Genomic DNA, 21,823 nt, shown 5'->3' with positions numbered 1-21,823 from the left:
CACTGTACAAGTTGCCCAGCCGAGAGGATAGGTGGGGACTGAAATCCAGCTTGCACTACATTTGCCAGGCCATGGGCCCAGGCACGGGGCTGTGACCACACAGAGGAGGCACCTCTTCTTCATTTATACAGAGGCACAGTGGGGCCTAGTGGCAACCCCGTGCTGACCAACAAGCCCAGCTGTTCCCCAGCCCCTCCTTCACTGCTACCAAACACACAAACGGAACGTGATCCTTCTAAGGATTTTCTACTGTTGTAAAAAAGATGCCAAACCCAGGCAAGCCCCACAGATACAGGATCCCCCACAGGTCTCCCTGCCATGGCCTGTGGGTCCTCACTCGTTGGGAGGTATGAGGTGCCCACTGATCCTAGGCCCCCATGCTCACCCTGGGGAGCACCCAGAAAAACAGGCCTTCCTTAGCCTTCACCTCCTCTTGTCCTGCCAAATCCCTGGTCTCTCTTCCCAAGAAGCAAGTACAGCAGCCCAGCACAGACCAGTTTGGAATGAGTGCCTTCCATGTCAGGGGACCCCCTGTCCGAATGATTCCCCACCAGGGGGCAGACCACCCCTCCCAGCTGATTTTCTCTCTGAGGGGCCTTCCCTTTACCTTGGGTGGAGTAACAGAGGTCCCAGAGGACAGCTGTGATGACCAGGTGGAAGCAGCCATGTGGGAGATGAGAGGGTGGGGAAGGTGAGAGACAGCCACGGGGGCGGAGTGGGGGCAGAGGAGGGGCCAAAGACAAGTGACATCCCCCAGCTGTCCCAGCAGCAGGCTCTCCCTGGGTTTTAGGTAAGGGTCTCCCCCAGAAGTTAGGGTCGGGGGCTGGCAGACTGGCTGAGCCTTGGATTAATAGCAGAGTTTTGGTGTGAAATGTTAAGGAGGATGTAAAGAATGCCATGTTACATTTGCCTTCCTTTTTTCTTTGAATACCTAGCGCCTATTTTAATCCTTTACAACAGTCCTGTGGGGAAGGATGGCCAGGGTTAATAATTACACAGCCATGTTCCGCTCAAGGAAGCTGGGCACGGAGGTTAATTGTCCTGTCCAAGGTTATTCTGTTAGCCAAAACTTACAGCTCCACCTCTGGGCAACTTGCATTTGCAGCCTCAAACTTCAGGCCTTTTGCTCGCAGGAGCCAAGCGCCCCCACCCCTCCTGCGGACACGGTCACGTGCAAAGGGGACGGGAATCGGGCTCCGCAGGGCGGGGCCGCTCCACACACAGTTCCACACAGTTAACTTCTGAGCCTCTGTGTCTTTATTAATAAAGGAAGAGTTGAGAGGAGCTAACGTTTATTAAGTACTTACAAAGAGCCGTGCTAATAAGCATCTTAAATGCAGTAATTCATTTCATGCTGGCGATATCGGTATGAGGCGGGTGTAACCATCATCGCTGCTGTCCCATCCTCCAGCAGCCAGAGTTGGGAAGACTCCGAGACGTTAAGTAACCTGCCCAAAGACATAGGGCTAACAGGTGGTTGAGGGAGGAGGATCCCAAGCCCGGAGTCTTAATCCCCCGTGCAGTGCAGTGGTAACTGGCCCTGGCGGGGCTGTGACCGCCAGTGAACCGATGTGCGTTGAGTTCTTTCCTATTATCGCGAGCCGGTTTGCCTCCTCCCCCTGCCAAGGTGGGGTTCCTGGGGGATGGGCTCTCCGAGGCTCGATGACCCTGAAGGGGGCTCCTCGCTCCCTGCAGACGGCACGCCCCGCATCGTCTCGTCCTTCAGCGAGAAGGTGGTCAACCCCGGGGAGCAGTTCTCGCTCATGTGTGCGGCCAAGGGCGCCCCGCCCCCCACCGTCACCTGGGCCCTGGACGACGAGCCCATCGTGCGGGACGGCAGCCACCGCACCAACCAGTACACCATGTCGGACGGCACCACCATCAGCCACATGAACGTCACGGGCCCCCAGATCCGCGACGGGGGCGTGTACCGGTGCACGGCGCGGAACTCGGTGGGCAGTGCTGAATATCAGGCGCGAATAAACGTAAGAGGTGCCTGTCTACATTTAAATATCAGCATAGGTTTTGAGTTCCTTTGCCATCTCTGTGGTTACCATTATTCTTGTGCTGATTGGTATTTATTATTATTATTAATCGTCATTTTGATTTTAGTAGAGGTCTCTCTCTCTCTTTCTCTCTCTCATCCCCTTTCCTCTGCCCTCCGTGAGCCCCATCATCCATGCTTGTGTGTGCGTGTGTGTTGGGTACAGCTCGTCCCCTTTCCCATTCCCACCCTCCTCCCTCCACCACTGCTCTCCAGAGCTCCAGCTGCCCACCCCACCCTCTAGCCCACGCCCACCCATCAAATCTCTCTGTGCCCCAGGTACACCACCCACCTGCTAGCATCTGCCAGCCCCGCCAGGGCCTTGCAAGGACAAGGACAGGGGCAGTGGGGTGAGGGTGCCTGCCAAAGCTGTGCTCCTGGTGTCTCCCACTGAGCCAGCCCCCCGGTACTCCAGGAGGTGCAAGCAGCTAGGAACGAGGCCATCATCTTCTCCCCTAAGGCTCCAGCCATCAAGAGTAGGAGCTGAGGCTGGGTGGGGTGTTCCAAGGCAGGCAGCCTCCAAGAGTGGGAGAAGGAGTCCCTAAGGGGGTCGTCCCCATATCTCAGTTCTCCAAGCCACTGCAGTGAGAACAGAGTCTCCTCTGAAGCTCTTTGCAGCCCTGCGGGGTCTGATTGGTCTTCATCTGACCCTTCCAGTGACCCCCGGCCCCAGGGCAGAGGAGGAGGAGGGTAGCAGGGATGGAAGGGGTGCTGGTCCAGGGGCACTATGGGGTTTCCGCAGGGGCAGGGAAGGGGAGAGCAGGTAGAGGTTCATGCTAAATTCACCTGTGCCAGGCGTCCAACCCACAAGAAGTGTGGGCCTCCCATCTGGCCACCCTCCTGTCCTCTCCTCTGAATTGGAAGGGGGCAAAGCTGCAGGGCCCTGGGAGATTTCCCAGTCTGGCGCCTTGTCTTCTGGATGGGGTCTTAAAGCCCAGAGAGCTCTTGTACCTGCTCGGGCACTGTCCCTGCTTGGTGGTCACCGTGCCCTCTTTGCACCCCCCACGTTGCCATCTGCCTGGCTGACACAGCTATGGCCACTCCCTCCCCGAGCCAGTGTGACCACAGCCCCTTCTCAGGGCCCTACAATACACATTCACCTGGTGAAATAAAGTCATCAGCTCATCCAGTGAAGACCTCCTGTTGTCTTCAAATAGTTAGCTCAGATAAGATCCTTTGGGGTACGAGACCCATATGAGTGTGTAGAATGGAAATAACAGATTATCCACACTTCCACTTGAACCCCAAAGCCTTAATATCTTCATAAATGAGGACTTGCCCCCCGCCAAATCCCAGTCACTTCTTGGTGAGGCTGCAGTTTGGTCACGTACCCAGTCCCCCTAGGGGAATGGCTCTTGCCCCAGGCATGTATGTACTGTGTCTGTTTGCAATTATTTGAAGCTAGTAACAGTGAGTCCTGGAGAGACCACGGGTGTCCCTCAACTCCGGCCTCCACCCTGAGCCCTGGAAAAATGCGTCCCTCCACCCCCACCAAATGCCTACCCCCTGGAAGTCTCAGGGGCCGAGCACCCGAGAAGAGCACCACAGGGCGGTGCCCGGCTGTCCCTGGCTGACGGCACCACTTGCCCCTCCTCTCCTCCTGCTCCCTCCTGACTCCTGCCCAGGCCCCCCCAGCATCCGGGCGATGAGGAACATCACAGCAGTCGCCGGGCGGGACACCCTTATCAACTGCAGGGTCATCGGCTACCCCTACTACTCCATCAAGTGGTACAAGGATGCCCTGCTGCTGCCGGACAACCACCGGCAGGTGGTGTTTGAGAACGGGACCCTCAAGCTGACCGACGTGCAGAAGGGCATGGACGAGGGGGAGTACCTGTGCAGCGTCCTCATCCAGCCCCAGCTCTCCATCAGCCAGAGCGTCCACGTGGCCGTCAAAGGTAGGTCTCCCTCCCCCACTGGCACCCCTGCCCGCCCTGCCCACCTGGCCACCCAGGATGCACTGGCCCCTCTCCAGCCAGCCACCCAGGCAGCAGCAGGCAGTCCTGAGTGGGTGGAAGGCTGAGCACGAGAGGCCCTGGCCTGGCGTTCGGAAGAAAGGGGGCAGGGTAAAAGATTGGGGTGCACACAGAAGACCACAAGTGCCTCTACATCCGGGTCCCTCTGCAGGCTGCAGGACAAGGCAGCCTCACCCCAAGGGTTTGAGGGGTCAGTCCCAGACAAAGAGGAGGTGGGTCGCCTTCTGGGCAAGAGGCCAGGTCAGAGGTGGGGGGCTACACTGCAGCCCTGATGTCAGGATGAGCCCCCCGGAACTCGGCAGAGCCACACAAGGGATCAGCAGCAGGAGGCCAGGGTGGAGTTGCCCCTGCTGGGAGCCCTGGCTCACCCCAGGGTCACAGACCGGCCACTCCAGGCTGCTTTTACAGGACCGGGAAGGCCCTTCCATCTGCTAGCACTGCTTGAGGCCTGGAAAGCTCCACCTGGTGCCTAAAAGCCTCCTCCCTCCTGGGCCCTTGACGCTCACCTGGGTGAGGTCTGTGTTTCCCGTCTGGGACAGGGTAGCGATCACTAGGTCTGTGGGTCAAATGAATGAATGAACATAAACAAGCAAATACAGGAATGTGTGAGTCGGTGACTTTGTCCCCTTGGTTCAGGGGCTGTGCAGGTGTGAGAAGCCCCCAATACATTCTCTGGGAGTGAGGGGACTGGAGACTGGACAGTGAGTGACAGGGAGGTGGCCTGGTTGCTCTGGGGCGGGGTGGGGAGGCGGGTCCTGCTGGGCCTGACCGAGGAGGTCAGTGAGAGCCAGGCAGCGGGTGGGGGTCGCATGCCATGCTGCATCAGCCACGGCTGTGATGGGTAAGGGGCTGATGTGTCTTTCTGGAGAGCAGGGCTGGGGTGGGGGCGGGCCTCAAGCATGGGGAGGATGAGTGGAGGAGCTGTCCTCTGCAGCGTGGGGCTCCAGCACCAGGCTGCGATCACTGTGACAATCTGGCAGACAGCACTGCGGAGGGCCCGCTACCTGCCCAGTCCCTGTGCTTGATGCCCTACATGCGTGTTTTATTTAACCCCAGAGCTGCCCACTTACCTAAGGCAGGTCCCATCTCATTCCCCAATTTCCAGGGCAGAAATCTGAGGCATGGAAAAGTTAAGCACATTGCCATCTGGAGTCAGAATTTTTCCCAGGTCTGAATAACTGCAGAACCTAGGCTCTAGCCCAGAATGGCCCAAGCTGGAGGAAGGGCAGGAAGGAGAGAGGAATGTTCGCTCCATGCTACACCCCAGGAATAAAGAACTAGAGATTGTGGGACCACCTTGGAGGGAAATGGAAGAGACAGAGCCCTTGAGAACTCTGAGAGCCCCTGTCCTCTGGGCATCTGTGTCACTCCAGCAGTGGGGAAGGGAAACTGGGGAGACCCTCCCCATATCCCTAAGGGCAGAGAGGGAGGGACAGCGTTAACCAGGAGAGGAAAGCGAGCCAGGGGCCCACGGGAGGATGGAAGAGAGGAGAGGCCTCCATGCCCATGAAGGGGTCCCGACACAGGGCGACAGCCCCGTGGGTCCCAGACACCTGGCTGCTGCTCTGCTCCCAGACCGGAAGCAAGACAGAGTTAGAAAGAGGGAAGTCTAGAGGAGGAACGGTTTGGGGGGACAGAGGCTGCATTTGGCTTCGGCCCTTCCAGCATGGATGACTGCAGGACATCCAGGGGGATGGCGGGTGGACAGCTGGAAGAACCGAACGGTGGCCGTGAAAGGCAGGTCAGTACTTCCCCCGTGCTCCTTGTCATTAGTGCGCAGAGGCCGTGTCACATGCATCCTGTGTTCCCATCACCCACCATAGTGCCAGACAGCCTGTGCTTTGACCTGAAACTGAGACATTAGGCTGAGGGGACCGACTGACTAGGAAACCTCACTTTGAGCCCAGAGAACGGGGGCCTCTGTGGCCATCTCGGACCCTGACGGCCCTGCCTCCCTGCTGCCCTCCTGTTTCACCCCAGCCAGGCTGAGGGCCACCCTGGCCACCTCCTCACCTAATGCCTCTGCCCAGCCCTGGGGCCTGGCTGCGCCAGCAGGAACCTCACAACCCCCAGGCCACGTCCCCACCCGTGGCATCCTGGGCCAGTCAGCCCGGTGGCAGTGGCACACGGCGCAGCCTGCCTACCCCGCCCGGCATCCTGGGGCCGCCTGTATCCATTTCCGTGACAAGCAGTGGACCGAGAGTTTACAGTGTAAACATCACATATTAAAACATCTAACCTTTGCTCTACTCCCTTCACCCGCCCACCCCGGCGAGCATTTGGCTGGGTTTGTTGGCTTAAAAAAAAAAATAATAACAGGGCTCCAGCGGCCTCGGAGTACTCGGAACATCCTGAAAGCTGCTTCTGCTCATCAATTATTCAACTCCATTCAGGGAGCGATCAGTCCTAATGAATTGAATCTGATGCATTCCGTCTCAGCGACTCGCCGGGCCTGTTGTGATGGTGCTGAGCGACAGTGTCTCTCGGCCCCGGGGTGGGGGGAGACGGGGGAGCGTGTGTGTGTGTGTGTGTGTGTGTGTGTGTGTCTGTATGTGTCTGTGTGTGTGCGCGCGCACGAGCGCATGAGATCCTAGAGGGCAGGGCTGATGCACTTGCACGTGTGAATCCCCAGCACCCAGCACAAGCTGGGCATTCACAAAGCAGGAATGTGTGTGTGTGTGTGTGTGTGTGTGTGTGTGTGTGTGTGTGTACAATGTACAGGCTCGAGTGTACACCTTTCCACTTCCCCACCCTCAGGGTCTGAAAAATCCCAGAAATCCAGCCCTAGAAGGAGTGTGGTCACCTGTTTTCTCTCTAGACCAAGAAGCAGCAGGATGTGAGGGGCTCCGGGACCCCATGCCCCTCCACCAAAGCTCAGGTCCTCTCCTCCCCATTCTCTCCCTGCTCCCTCCCCCCACCTCATTAGAATGCACTTTCGCAGAAGAACCATCAGAGCTGATTACTATCACGCTGCTTGATTAGCTGATGTGCTGTTCCAAGAGCTACCGGGGAGGGGGATGGAGGAGGTGCCCCTGGGTATGGCAAGGCTCCCTGACTGGGGGGTGGGGGCTGGCGAGGAAAGGATGGGCCCATCCAGACCCCACTCTCCAGACCCCACTGCTACTGCCTGGGTGGAAAGTGCCTCCCACCCATGATCAGAGCAGAGCGATAGAAAGTGGAATAGGGTGAGGTGGGGGTGGGACAGGGCACTAGAAGCTTGAGATAGAATAGGAAGTCCCCCCCACACCCCCATGTCTCTATGGGGCCAAGGGTTGGTGGGCAGGGCGGGGCAGAGCTCATGCTGCGCCATGAGCTGGAAGAACAGCTGCTGACTCCATTCCTTCTGGGACTGCCTGTCTTCTAATGAATTTTTCAAACACTGAGCTGAGAAGGGCAGAACACACCCGACATGAGCACGCATGCACACGCATGTGCAGAGACCTGTGTGTGAGGACACAGGCATGTACACACTGGTACATATATGCATGCACGTGCAACAGATGAACACATTAGCCTGTTCACACGAGCACACATATGTATACATTCATGGTAGCAGTTACATGTACGCAATCGTTTCCTCTGTTGGTGTCCTCTTGGAAGGGAACATTCCTAAGCCACGAAAGGTGGCTGCAGGTGGGACCATATGAAATATTGTCCAAGCGAGCCTGCTGCGGTCCAGCAAGGTGGGAGGAGCAGAGGTCACAGAGGGTGGAGGACACTTCGAGGGCTGCCTGAGCTTTGGCACATGCAGCACTGACTGGCGGGGCAGAGCCAGGCTGCAGGGGAGGCAGGTGCGTGTCCCTGGCCATCCAGAGAGCTCCTTGGCAGGATGCTAAGAGGAGAGCGCACAGATCCAACCTAGATTTAGTGACTTTAGGGCCCCCTGTAGCTGAAAAATAATGTAGCATAAAAGCATCTCTGGGCACACAGGCTGAATGTTTAATTAACTAGGAAGACAGAGCCGCAACTGGGGCCCCTTGGCACTGGCTCAGCGAAGAAACATCTCCATCCCTCCATCTGAGCCTCCGAGGGCCTCTGGAGCCAAAACGACGGCATGAGGTGCTTTCAGCCCATGCTCAGCAGGGCCAGGTCCAGGAGGTAGTGCCAGGTTCCCGTGGAGAGCGAGCGGAAGAGGGCACACGCCCACCCACACACAGACACACTCTCACAAATGCCCACACTCCCTCCCACACTCGTTCTCCCCTAGCCGCCCAGTGCTGAGCTTGAGCATTGCTCACCCCAGGCCCTGCCGTATGCCTGGGCACCCGTGGCAGAGGCCCTGTCCCGCCCTAATGAATGGGTCGGGGGTTTCCCTGATTGTAGGGCCCAAGGCAGAGCCAGCCATCTGGCCTAATGCCTGCTATTGGCAGAGGCAGAGGTTTGGAGGAAACCCCACCGGAGTCCACAGGAAGGGGCACGGCAGGCTCCATGGGAGGGGATGGCCTAATTGCACTAGCAGGGAGGGGCCGCCAAGGAAGCTGCCAGCAACCTATTTCCCCAGCCAAGGGTGCCAGGAACATAGGTGAAAGCAGCCTCCTATGGGGCAGACAGGGCTCGTGACATGGTGGTGGTCACGAAGTTGATGATGATGGTGGCGATGAAGCTGCAGCAGCATCCGTGTGTTCATGCAGTGACATTTACTGTGCACCCACTACAATCCGGGAACTATTTTAGGTTTTGTGATACAGCTATGCTCAAAAAAGACAAAAATTCCTGCCATCGGGGGGTTTACATTTTAATTGGGAGACGGATCAAACAGCCAATACCTCAAAGACACTCGTGTCACACACGAGCGGGGCTGAGAGTGCTAGGGGGTGGGAGGAGAAGGGGGGTGCAATTTTCAATTAGGTGGTCCGGGAAGGGCTTCCGGAGAAGAGAGGGTTGTGCAAAAAACTGAAGTAAGTTATTGTTATTTCTAAAATGTGGGACATGTTAGAACTGGAAAATCAGTGTTAGGCTCTAGACATCATCTGGTCCAACCCCTTCATTTTGCAAACGAGGAAACTGAGGCTCAGAAGCAGAGACGGGTGGTGGAGAGAAGGCAGCCTTGCCTGTGGTCATTTGAGCGGGTAGCAGAGTCTGGAACCAGGTGCCCCGGGCCCCAGGCATGGCTTTTTCCCCACCGCATGCTGTGTGGGCAGAGAAGCTCCAACTTCCCACAGCGCACACTCTGCTAGCAGGTGCAGTAAATAAAAGGCTCCATCTCGAAGAGAGATGATGAGAGACACCGTAAAGCATTTATGGTCTGGGCTGGTGGTCGGCACGCCTTCCCCCGTGCAGCACTCCCAAACGAGGGGCCATAACGGCGTTACGGTAGCCAGACATGGCTTGGACTGCCTCGACCACTGCATCTTCTCAGCACTCTGGCCTCTTCACCGTCGCAACGCCTTGCTAAAGACTTGCCAGAGCAAGGCTTCCGGAGAGAAATCCCTGGATCATGGGGCATTCATGTCCCCGACATCCAGGCTGTCTGCTCGGGACATGCCGGGACTCAGGGGCAGGAGGCCCACAGGCTGGACTCAAGACTAAAAAGGGATTAGATCAGCACTAGGCTGCGGGGGGTGTTTTGCCAGAGGTGGAAATGGATACACACACTCAACTAGCCCACGTCTGTCCCCCGAGCGCCGGGGAAGTCACTGTAGACTCACGGTCAGAAAGCGGCCCCCATCTGGGCAGCGGTCACACGTACTCATGGAAGAGCCCCCACACCCTGCTTTTACAGCACTCCTGGTAGTTAGCGAGCCCCGGACGGAGCCAGGATCCCCGGGCTTTCTTCTCCCTCCAGGCCGTTCCCTGTGCCCGCACTTAGCCCCTGGCACTCCCCCAGAGCTCCTAGGGCATGCTGCTCAGCCACGGCACCTGCAGCGGGGGTGGAGGGCAGCGGGGAGCCTGCCTGGGGCCTCTGGGAAGCTGTCTGGTCATCTGCCGCCCACAAGAGACCACGGTGCTCTCCGGAGCACTGGGCCAGCCCAGCTGAATGTCTGACCCCCCAGCGTGGAAGTTGGCCACTCTCTTCTTCAGTGGCCTCTGAAATAGCCATCATTGTCATTCCTGAAGACCAGAGGGAATGACAGCCCCTAGTTGGCCTCCGCCCCTTGGCCCAGCCTTTCCCTCTCCTTCACCCCACATACTTTTTGAAAGCGTGTGTGTTCTTTCATTCTCAGTTCAAAGCCACCTCGTCCAGGAAGCTGCAGTCAGTCACCCGCCTGGATGACATCTCCCTCTGCTCTGAGTTCAGCCTCTGGGCATCCAGGTGGTGCTTGTCCAGTCACCTCTGGGGGAAGCATCTTACCTTCCCTAGTAACTGATAAGCTCCCAGAGGCTCTGTCTGGAGTTTAAGCGTGTTTCTACTTTCCCCAGCCCACACGGAGCACAGTGCCTTCGCAGAGCAGGCATTTCATAAATATTAGATGAATTAGTTAATTAATGAATTAACCTGCCTTAGTAACTTGTTCCAGTATCTAAATCCTTTCTCACCGAGAAAGACGGTCTTCTCCTTGCCTGAACTGAAACTTCCGGCCTGATTTCACTCTCTCTATCCACTGCTCGGTCTGATGGAAGTGTCCTCCCCGGGTATGGCCTTCTGGACCTCTCCTCCCTCCGCAGAACCTTCCACCTCCTGTTGTGCCACATGTCCTGCTCTCCAGCCCCGCGTCACTGCCGCCACTCTCCGCTTGCTCATGTTCGAGTGTCCACAGGGCTCTTAAATCACAGCAACCAGTTTGGTGCTGTGATAGCCAGGGTCCTGCCCCTAGGAAGGACCAAGGGAGAAGCTCCAGGCTCCAGAATCCCGTAGCATCAATGTGGCATCTTGACAAACAGCACTGGGCGCCCGTTATGCTGGTCGAGCCCCCATCCTGTGTTCATCTACCGCTTGCCCACCTCACGGGTGAAGTTCCAAGGTCACCCTAGGAAAGGATATCCAGACATGTTCATTCATTTACTCATCCAAAAAGCATTTATTGGGCACCTCCAGTTTGCTGGGTAAATGATAAGTCCTAGTTCCCAGCCCTCCAGGGAGGTGGTGACACAGTTACCCCACTGCCATGTGACAAGTGCTGTAATCAAGGCATGGACCGGGGGCTGTGGGGCTGTGCAGGAGGAAGGTGGGCTTCACAGAAGAGGTGGCATTTGAGCAGGGTCTGCAGGGGCGAGGGCGAGTCTCCAGGAGGCCTGTGGGGCTCTAGCTTTGGGCCTTTGCGGGAAGGAGGACTGGGCCAGAACTGGTTCTTCTAGGCCTAAGGAAACACTGCATGGCACATCAGGGAGGCCCAGAGGGCAAGATCTGACCTAGGCACCGAAAAAAATAGACACTAGCAGGGGGTCAGTAGAGGCCCAACAAGGGCATGTCTGAGAAGTGTCAGGAACGGGTGTTGAACTATTGCTAGATCCGGATTCCAGAGAAATCTATATGAGGATGTCCAAGGCCCGACAAACCACTCAGAACACTGGGGGCAAAGCCCCACCCAGGGAAAAGAAGTAGCCAGAGACCAGGATGAGGAGATCCGGACAACAGCCACAGCACCAGAAAAGCTGCTGGGAGTTAGGGCCCAGGTGGATCTGGAATAAGACGGGTCAAAGCTGGCGGCGAGGAGTGCACGTGGCGGGAGATGGGGACCAGTGCCCAGCTGTGCTCACCCGGGCAGGGCGAAGGTGTGGGCTGTGGGCGTTCGTGGAAAGCTGACGGGGCCCGGGCTGGAGTGAACGGGGAGGTGGGAGATGACACTGCAATGGTCAGTTGAGGGCCCTGTTGAGGGTCATGGAGGCCTCATCCCTCCTAAATGTCACTTCCTCTGGAACTACAGCTCCTGGTTAAGAACTCTCCAGGAGCCCAAAGGGCTGCCAAGGGTTATCTATGTCCACACCTGGCTGCTCCCCACGGGCAGCTCTGTCCTCAACCCTGAAAGTCCTTGGGGTACAGGGAGGGCCTCGGGCATGCGTCCGATGCCACCCATCCTTGCCCCTCAGAGCCCGTCCCCCTCTGTGGCGACTCTGGGTGGCCCGGGGTGGAGAGTAGTAGGCTTTCAAGGAGGGTGGGGTTGGTGCCTGGGAGAAGGCCAGGGGACTGTGGACAGCCTTGTAATTTAATTACCCGACTGCAGAAAGGAGATCTCATCTACTGGGTGCTCATCCTTGTTAAGCTAATTGTCTGTCTCCTTCGCTCTCCTCTCCCCCCACTTGCTGGGGAAGTCGCCGCAGCCTAATTGAGTTATCATAAAGATAATGGCTGATGCTCCAGCCAGAGCCGAGAAAGGAGGATCCATCTCACAGCGACTGGGCTCCATACAGGCCCCCGGGGGCTGAGATGTGGGCGGTGGGGGCAGGAGGGAGGAGCCGCATCTCTAGGGGGAGGGAGGCTGGGTGGATGGTGCTTTGCCAGAGGCATCTGACAGCCTCACAGAAGACAGGGCTCCCTCTCTGCTCTTTCCTGCCACCCAAGGGAGCTCACTGACAAGACACAAGAGTCTCTGGTCCGGGCATGTTTGGGGCTTTCTCAGAGAGGCAACCAAGGAGCGTAGTGAAGAGAGCTTGGACTTGGAGAGCAGACAGATCAGGTTTAAAGTCCCACTGTCACCTCTTCTGAGCAGGGAAACCTAGGGCCTAATACGTCTCTGCTCTGAACCTCAGTTTTCTCATCTGTAAAATGGAGACGTGGGTGGGAGGATTCAGTGAGATAATGTGTATAAAGCACCTGAAACAGTGATGTGAGCTTCCACTCGCCTGTCCTAATACTCAGTGACAATGGAGAGGGGTCGGGTGGGTGATGGGCCCTCTGCGGGAGGAGACTGGGACACGGCACCCCTGGTTTTAGACACTCCAGGCCCCCAGAGAGCTGTGACACTTGTCTCTGGGGTGAGAAGGAGAGCACAGGGGTGCTAAGGAGTGGCAGGGATGTCGGGGGGAAAGCCGAGCAGGGGGTCAGCAGGCAGACAGGAGTCAAGAAGCACGTGAGTCCACCCAGGGCAACTCTGAAGGTCAGAGTTAATGCGGCCGGCCAAGGCCCTGAACAGAGACAGCAGGCTCAGGCCTGGGTAGGCAGAGGGACGGGAGCCAGGCACGATGGCAGGACACCCAGGCATGCCCAGGAGACTGTGCACGTGCAGGAGACCAAGGCACCATGCCCCGGGGAGCTCTACTCAAGGCCCCCTCCACAGCCCCCAGGTGAGGCGGGCGAGGCAGCGTGGCCAGCCAGGCTGGAGCACGTGGGGTCTGATGGCAGCACCCCCTTGCCTTCCCAGTGCCCCCGCTGATCCAGCCTTTCGAGTTCCCACCCGCCTCCATCGGCCAGCTGCTCTACATCCCCTGCGTGGTGTCCTCGGGAGACATGCCCATCCGCATCACCTGGAGGAAGGATGGACAGGTGATCATCTCAGGCTCGGGCGTGACCATCGAGAGCAAGGAATTCATGAGCTCCCTGCAGATCTCTAGCGTCTCCCTCAAGCACAACGGCAACTACACGTGCATCGCCAGCAACGCGGCTGCCACCGTGAGCAGGGAGCGCCAGCTCATCGTGCGTGGTGAGCAGGGCCAGGGCGGCTGGTGGGGAGGAAGGGGGCAGCTCTGCCTGCTGCTACAACCAATGGTTTCTAGATTTCCAGTTTGAATCACAGGCTCATGGAAGATTGGCTCCGGCAGGGCCCTTCAAGATAACGAGATCCAAGTCTCTTATTTTCCAGGGCAGGAAACCAAGGCCCTGAGCAGAAGAGACACTTGCTTAGTTAGTCATTGGCAAAGGCGGGATTGGAACTCAGAACTCCCAACTCAGTACTCAGCAAAAGCTATCAGCATCTTAGGTTTCAGAAGCTGCCTGCTCCCAACTTTATAATGGTCCAGGCAGGACTGAGCTTGAATGGAAGGTGCCCCAAGCCCTAGGAGACCTATCAGAGATGGAGATGATCTGTTTCTCCCTCCCTTCCCTCTTTCTGCAGTGCCCCCTCGATTTGTGGTGCAGCCCAACAACCAGGACGGCATCTACGGCAAAGCTGGTGTGCTCAACTGCTCGGTGGACGGCTACCCCCCACCCAAGGTCATGTGGAAGCATGCCAAGGGTAAGCCCCTGGCCTGGCCAGCTCTCCCAGGGTTGGGGAGGGGAAGGGAGGATGCTCTGATGGGATTCGAGCCTGTTCCCTGCATTGCAACTTCTAGCCCAGGGTGGGAGTCCTGGCTGCTGAGCTTTAGAACTGTCTGTCATCCTCAGCACCCCCAGGCATCTGTGGACCAGGGACAGCCACCATTGCTGACTCCATATTTCCTCTTTTCCCCACAGACTTGGCCTCCCCCCTCCTCCCTCCAGCCCCAGAACTCAGTGTACATCTGCTTTCCCCACTCCACCCTTTCCTGGGCTCTCAGAGCCCCAAAGCCCCCTGCTTCTCACCAGTCAACCTATTCTGGGACCTTGGTCCTTCTTGGAGCCCACCGAAGTCCCAAGGACGTGCTGGCTTTCTGACTAAGGCCCATGTCTTAGACCATATTGGTGGCTTATGTTGGGGGACATGGGAGGGCACAAGGTCCCCTTGGAGGATGCCAGCCTCTTTCCCAGGGCTGGCTGCCTAAGACCAGGCAACTGCCATTTGAGGGCTCAGTTTTCTTCCCAAAGACAACTCTTTTTTCTAAGGAATTCACCCCAAAGAAGCTCAGGGCCAAAGTGGGCACTCAGCAGCGACCTCCATCCCCATCTCCTTGCCTCAGAGCTGGGGCAGGGCCAGACCTCTGTGAGGGTCTTTCCCTTGGCCCAGGGGGAGCTATGTGGGCTCCAGCACTTTGGGGATGTGCAGCTCTGCTATAAGATGTCCCTAGATCGGCAGGAGAAAGGTATCAGGGCCATTCCCAAGGCACTCAGCTTGCTCCCCAGTGCAGACCCCAGGCCCCTAACTGCCTCCTCCTTCCAGGGAGTGGGAACCCCCAGCAGTACCACCCAGTGCCCCTCACCGGCCGCATCCAGATCCTGCCCAACAGCTCGCTGCTGATCCGCCACGTCCTAGAAGAGGACATCGGCTACTACCTCTGCCAGGCCAGCAACGGCGTGGGCACCGACATCAGCAAGTCCATGCTCCTCACCGTCAAGAGTGAGTTCTCGATCACACCCCGCTCACAGTCCAAGGCCATCTGGGCACGTCCCCTGCCTGCCCCTTTGGTTTCCACTGCTCCATCTAGGAAGGGGAGGCAGGAAGGATTCCTAGTCAGAGGCAGGCTTGGGCCTCTCAGACGGGGCATTTGAAAGCACTGTCATCCAAAACAAGGGCCTCACCTGGAAGGGTCCCAGCGCACCCCACCCCAGGCATGATAAGCTCGTGATCCACTCTAGCAAAATATCATGTGGCATCCCATTTCCTTTGATCTGCAGATGGGCAGTTCAATCAGAATACTCATCTCAAACATTTTATTTTTGCTAATGAATATATACCTCCTGTGTACAGCCTGTTTGTGGCTTAGAAAGGAAAACAACAGATGTACAATGTAGGAGAAAGGTCTATGGGCAGAAAACCTGGGTTCCAATTGTAGATCCTCCTGATGAGCTGTGTGACCTTGGGCAAGTCACCTTACCTCTCTGTGCTCCAGTATTCTCACCTGTGCTAGAGGTCCCTTCCCAACCCACCCACCTCACAAGTTATTGCAAATAATGCAAGAACTGATAACAGAGAGAGGAGGTTGCTTCAGAAGAGCAAAGGAGCAATACCACTCATTATAGCTCAGTGCTCTACCTATGCCTCTAAACCCCCAGATGCAGAGCCGACCTCAGTGGCCTTGGAGGCACACAGCTGATTTGCTATCCCAAAATTCTGCTAGATCACACACAGACATCCTACTGGGCGAGCCTGTCCCTTTCCAGGGGTCTATATGATGGGTCCCTGGGAATTGTGTCAGAAGGACAGTGTCCATCTGTCCCTGTGTCAGGACAGGACCACAGGCTATGGAGGGCCGCAGTAAGAGCCTGTGTTCTCGTGTCTGACTGAGCCAAGTGCGAATCTCGGGGCTGTGACTTAATTACTGTGCAACCTTGATGAGTGTACTTGACTTCATGATATTTCATTTTCCTGATCTACAAGATGGGGGTCATAATAGTTCCATACTTGCTATGTTTTGTGTCAAGAGTCAGATGATATATGTAAAGCATCCAGTACAGTAACCAGCCATCCAAGATGTAGCCTCAGGTTTTGTTATTCATAACGCAGTCCCTCCAGGGCAGGCGGAGGAGAGGCTGCTGACAGCAATGCCCCACGTGCGGTCTGCCCAGCCTCTCCTGGAGTTCCCTCCTGTAAGAATCATTGCGTCTTTATCGCTTGCCAAAGCCGGTGCTCAGCTCAGCACAAGACAGGGAAGCCCCAGCGATCGATGTTCAGGGAGCTCCGAGCCGGAATCCCCGCCCTGGGGAGCCGCTTCCCTCACACTATCAAAAAGCACTTTGTCCTTAATAAAACCAAGCAATCAATCTACATCCCTCAGCCGAGGAGAACTTTGCTAATTCTGGCTGTGTGAGGCAGAGGAGGAGTAGGCGTCTCTGGAACCCTCCTTGGAATCTGATCCTTGTCTCCCCACTGTCAGCAGGAGAGACGAGCCCAGACTCTTCTCGGATTGTTAGTATTATTATTATTATTATTATTATTATTATTATTATTTGGTCTTTGCTCTTTTTCTTTAAGTTAGGGGATTCCATGGGGCTGCCAGCTCTGTGGCAGGTGGTTTCTCCGTGGAGAAGAGGGGACACAGGTGACAGAGGAAGAAGTGGTCAGGAGGCTGGCTGTGTGTGGGGACACCCAGCCTCGGGCTGTCCCTGGTGTCCTAGGGCCCTGGGCGAGTCCCTTCGTCTCCTCCCTGGGGGTCTGCCTTGTCCTATGCCGTTCTCACTCCACAACCCTGGCAGCTGCCGTGAAACACTCTGAGGTGTTCTGCTGAAGCACGTGTCATAAATCCAGGGCTTCCTGCTGAACACACACGGCACAAAATCTCCCTCTCTCTCTCTCTCTCTCTCTCTCTCTCACACACACACACACACACACACACACACACAGGTGTTAACCACTGGTCCTCCTCTTGCCAAGTTTCCTTCCACACTAACCACCCCCGGGCGGAACTGGACCTGGTTCCCCCCTTCCTTCCCTTCCCCTGTCCTCACTTCAGCCTTGTCATTTTTCTTTGCTTCTCTCCTGGTGAAACCCACGACACCCCTCTCTCATAGCCGCTGGGTCTCACAGACGCCTCCGGGTCGGGTCGGTTTCCCACGCGCCGCGCCTCTCCATCACGCAGTCTCTCGGCACTCCCCACCGCTCCCACGGGACCCTTCTCCGAGGGCTGCTTTCCCTTCCTCTGTCGCAGACGCCCCTCCCATTCCAGCCGCACTTTCCCCACTGACCTGCCCCAGCCATCCTGGAGGCCCCTGTGCAGGGCCAAGGACATCTGGGGCCCGAGGAGGTGGCCGTGGAGGGCTGGCATGACCAGGGCCTGTCTGGGGCCAGAGGCTCTGACTACCTTTGTGCAATAGCCTGAGGAATTCTGCGCTGTATCTGGCTGCCGGAAGACGCCCCATGGTAATGGGATGCTGCTGGGGGGTAGAAGCGGGCACTGGGGTGAGGTGTTGGCGCACCCAACCTTCCTTGGAATGTCCATTCTGCCTCCTGCTTCTTCTAGGCAGGCGCGCTGTTCCGGGCCACCCACCCTCAGCTACCCCTGGCACATGCTCTCCCCGCTGCCTGCTCTGTCCTTTTCCTCCTCCATCCTCCCTCAACCTTCGAGCAGTTCTCCCACACCCCCATTCTGATTTAGATTTAAAGGGCACAGGTAGGGCGAATCTTCGGGACCTGGGTGCATGGGTCATCCGTGGGCTCACTGGGGAAACCACCCCTAGTCATCCTTGGTCCAACTCAAACACCCACACCCCCCACACTCTCCCTCACCCATTTGCAGAGCCGGCCACAGAAGGGGCTACCATTGGCAAGGCCAAGTTCAAGGCTTGCCTCAAGGCCTCTGACATACTCAGGAAAGTTTTGACCCAATACAGCTCTACCTTTTCAGACCTCACACTTCCGTGAACTCTCAGAAGGCAAACTGACCTCAATTGCCACTTTACCCAAGTAGAAGAAAGAAAAATAAACATATCAAAGGGAACAACAGCAGAAAAAGGATCCAAGTGTCAAGTTGGACGTCTGTGGTTGGCCTCTGTTGGGGAGCATGTCCGCCATTGGTCCCCATGACTTCCTGTGATAACTCAGCACTCACTAAGTGGTGCTCACCAAACACTCACTAAATAGGTCAGTAAAGCCCCGTGACTAAGAGCACAGACTTTAGAACCAGATGGACTCGGGTTCAAATCCCAGCTCTGCCACTTGAGAGCTGTGAGTTCCGGGGCAACAATCTCCATAAGCCGCAGTGTCCTCCTCTGCAAGTTTGGAATTGCTGAATAATACTTTTTACTCATTGGTAAGGTCTACCATGCACTTAGAGCAATGAATATAATACGTGGCACAAAATACACTCTCCACAATTGGCAGTCCTCAGTTTTGGGTGGTGGAAACCTAGTGATGAGTAAGACAGAGTTACTGTTCTCAGGGAATTTGGGATCTTGAAGAGGAAGTAGACAGATACCCAAAACAACTATTATACACAAAATGATAAGTGCCTTAAAAAGCTACAAACAAGGTGATACAAAAAGAATCAGAGATGGAGTCATCAATTTTATTAATAACTCTGGAGGCAGAGAAGGGGTGTCAAGAACAGCTTCACAAAAGCAAAATAGTCACTAAGCGGGGCTTGACGGATGAGCAGGATGCTGGCAAGAACCAGGAGGGGTGACGGTCATGCCCTTCCAGGGGGAAGCGCCGGCACAAGTGAGGCCAGGGAGGCAGGCACGTGTCCTGCAGCGAGGTGGGAACTTGGGGCGTCTGGCAGAGAGCGAAGGGAGGAGGAACCGTGAGATGTTTATGGGCTGTGGAAGCTGAATGTTATCTGTCTACATAGAGTTGACTCGATAGCAGGCTCCAAACCAGAGTTCCAGGGGCCCGAGGGTCTGATGGGGGTCGGAATTCCCGAGCTGGTGCTTAGAGAATTGCTATGCAGAACCCTCCTCGGGGCCCCAGGGAGCTGAGGGTTTGTTAGCGTGGGCAGTTGGTTTTCCAGGTCCTTGGACATCCTTGATGGCAACCATCCGGGCCCATGTGGCCCCCACTGCTCCCTGACCCCAGCCTCCGTGTGTGCTGAGCTCATGAGTGCCTAAAAACATACAGCCTGGACTCATCACCTCCACGGACAGCACTTTACAGTTTACAATGCTGTTTCCATACCTTGCCTGTGAGGGTGGCAGGCAATAGCTCCTGCCCAGGGAACTTTAGAGAGTGGATCAAGGTCACTGGGTAGTATAGTCCTGGCTGAGACAAGAACTTGCCTTGTGGACTCCCGGTATGGTAGAAAGAGCACAGACTGGGAGTCCCCAGACCCGATGCTGGGCCTAGCTCTGTGGCCCACTGGCTACATATCCGCAAGCTGGCCTTTCCCTTCTCTGGGCCTCGGTTTCCTCATCTGTACACTAAGAGGCCTGAGCTAGAATCCAGTCACTAGCTGACCCGAGGTTCCTTCTGGCTCAGACAAGCTGTAACCCTGACAGCACGCGTGGTCTTTTCAGGGCACCAGACCTCCTCCTGGGACTTGGCTGAAAATACGTGTAATTAACAGAAGAAAATGCCGCATCCACAGAGCTGCCTTTTATCTCCCTTTTAAAAATATTTTTAAAAAGAGATAATGACCCAAAGGAAGAGGAGGCAATTCCTCCTCCAGCTGACACATGGGGAAAAACTAAAGCAGCTTCAAAGAGAATCCTTCATGGAGAGGCAGGTATGAAGCCAAGCCGCTGAGGCTGGCTGGGTTTAGATGCTGCGTCGCGTGGCGGCACCTCCCAGGACTCGGCCTCCCCATTGTGCAGCTTCAGGTTACCTCCTAAGACAGGTCTGTTACACCCCAAACTCTCCCCCACTTTGTGAAGGATCCAGTGATTGGGCCACAGCAAAGCCCACGGCCAATTAAGCCCATAAGGGCTCTTTGTTTGGTTTGAGTTTTGATTTATTTGTTTAGCAAAATGTCAGGCCAATTAAAGCGAGATCCAAGTGCCCTCAGCAAGCACACACCCAGCTGCAGAGTCACAGGGAGTCTTGGGGAGAGGAATGGACCCAGCTCTAGTGGGGATGGGGGAGTGGAGGGAGCTTAGACCAGGTCACCTGCTGTGGTTGGCCATTGGGACAGAGGTCAGGATGCAAAGCTTTATGAAAGACAACTGTGTGTCCCATGACCCAAGATAACCCTAATTTCAAATTTGCCCAAAGAAAGCTCCTTCTTGTCAGACAGAAGCGGCACCTCCTTCAGACCAGGGGACCTGGGCCCTTGCCCCTCCCCCAGGGTGAGGAGTCCGAGGGCGAAAGGGAATGGCCGCCCAGAGCTTGCAAAGCCCTTTCTAGCCCATGCTCCAGGTACACAGGGCATTCCCTCCCCACATGCCCCAAGCCTGCTTCCAGGACCTTCGAGGCCTCCTCCACAGTCTGTCCTCCCGTCGATGGGCCCTGCCACCAGCATGACCCCTAGACCTGAAGGAGGGCTATTTGCAGGGCACGTAGCTGGAGCCTGGACACGAGGACTGGGATATCCACACATATATCCATAAGGCCCCTCTCAGCACGTGTGATAAACTGAGGCACGGGGAGCCCAAACAACTGGCCCAAGATTCTCCTGTGTCTTCCTTGGTGGTGAGTCCTGTCTCCTCACCAGACTGAAGCCCCTTGGGGGCTGGGATTGGTCCCCCCTCTCCTTGGGTGGGAATTCTCACCCCTGGCTGCCAGCTCAGCATAGCCCTCTACCCATTCTGGCATTCTGTGCTAGGGACTGACCCCAGCCCACAGGGTTGGTCTAATCACATCTAGGGTCACAGGTCACCCTCCGCTGTCTCCTGGGCCCTTCTGAGTCCCCTGATTGGGTGAGGCACAGGTAGGACTCTCTGCTGGATCTGCAGACAGTGGGGGAGGAGGCAGGAAAACAGAGTGGTGGCCGCACTCAGGGCTTAAGGCCTGGGCTGGTGGTGGTTGGCCCCGCCACAGCTGTGGAATTTGAGGGCCAGGGCCTGCCGTCTTCACCGAGTGGTAGTGATCGGTCAACCTCACCTGCCCAGCCCACCCTGGCCTGGGCCAAGCCGGGGGGTCTGCTCTGCAGGCTGGGGCCCCACCTCCCCAGCCGCTGGTGATGGGGGTGGGGAAGAGGGAACGAGCCACTGCGATGACTTCCATGGTGATGATTATCTAGCTGGCTCTTTGGCCTTATTGCTTTTCAGACTTCATAGAGTAAGGAGCGTCACTTTGTCTCCTGCGTCATCAGAGGTGAGGAGAGAGGCTGGACACATCCTCTCACCAGGCCAGGCCCCCACTGCAGCCCCCTTCTCGGAGCAGCAAGGAGTCAGCAAACCTCCCCGGGCCCTCACCAAGAGGTCTGCAGCTGGAGCCGGCCCCGGCTCTGCCCACCCTCTGCAGGGCCCAGGGAGTCCAAAACAAGTAGTTCACGTAGGGGGCAGGAGGGCCTGACCAGGGAGTCGGGAGTCTTGTTTCTTGCCCTGGTATTCCCACTACACCCTGGGCGAACTGGGGCCATCCCTCCCTCTCCCCGGGACTCGGTCTGCTCTCCTGCTCAGAGGGGTCACTATCCTCTGTCCCTTTCCCTCAGCCCGGAAGCCATGAACAGAGCCCAACAAGTGGGTCTATTCTTTTCATGCCATTGGACACCCAAGGGCACAGGTTGTCAGTGCTAGGTCCTACCTCTCCGGAGCTGTAGCCTTGGA

At 56.7% G+C, this 21,823-nt stretch overlaps 1 protein-coding gene across 1 annotated transcript in view; it reads left to right on the top strand.

Annotated features, from left to right (window-relative positions):
• Window positions 1-21,823, top strand: part of DSCAML1 (Down syndrome cell adhesion molecule like 1) — a 97,508-nt gene that overhangs the window by 10,938 nt on the left and 64,747 nt on the right. The window contains exons 5-9 of the mRNA XM_012658326.1: window positions 1,696-1,992; window positions 3,670-3,942; window positions 13,260-13,538; window positions 13,950-14,069; window positions 14,910-15,086. Of these exons, the coding sequence (XP_012513780.1) occupies window positions 1,696-1,992; window positions 3,670-3,942; window positions 13,260-13,538; window positions 13,950-14,069; window positions 14,910-15,086 (1,146 nt within the window). The remainder of the gene's footprint in view (window positions 1-1,695; window positions 1,993-3,669; window positions 3,943-13,259; window positions 13,539-13,949; window positions 14,070-14,909; window positions 15,087-21,823) is intronic.

The sequence above is a fragment of the Propithecus coquereli genome, unplaced genomic scaffold, assembly GCF_000956105.1.
Source record: "Propithecus coquereli isolate 6110/MARCELLA unplaced genomic scaffold, Pcoq_1.0 Scaffold580, whole genome shotgun sequence".
Taxonomy (NCBI): Eukaryota; Metazoa; Chordata; class Mammalia; order Primates; family Indriidae; genus Propithecus; species Propithecus coquereli.
Note: the sequence above shows the minus strand (reverse complement) of the source record. Positions and strands in the feature narration are given on the sequence as shown.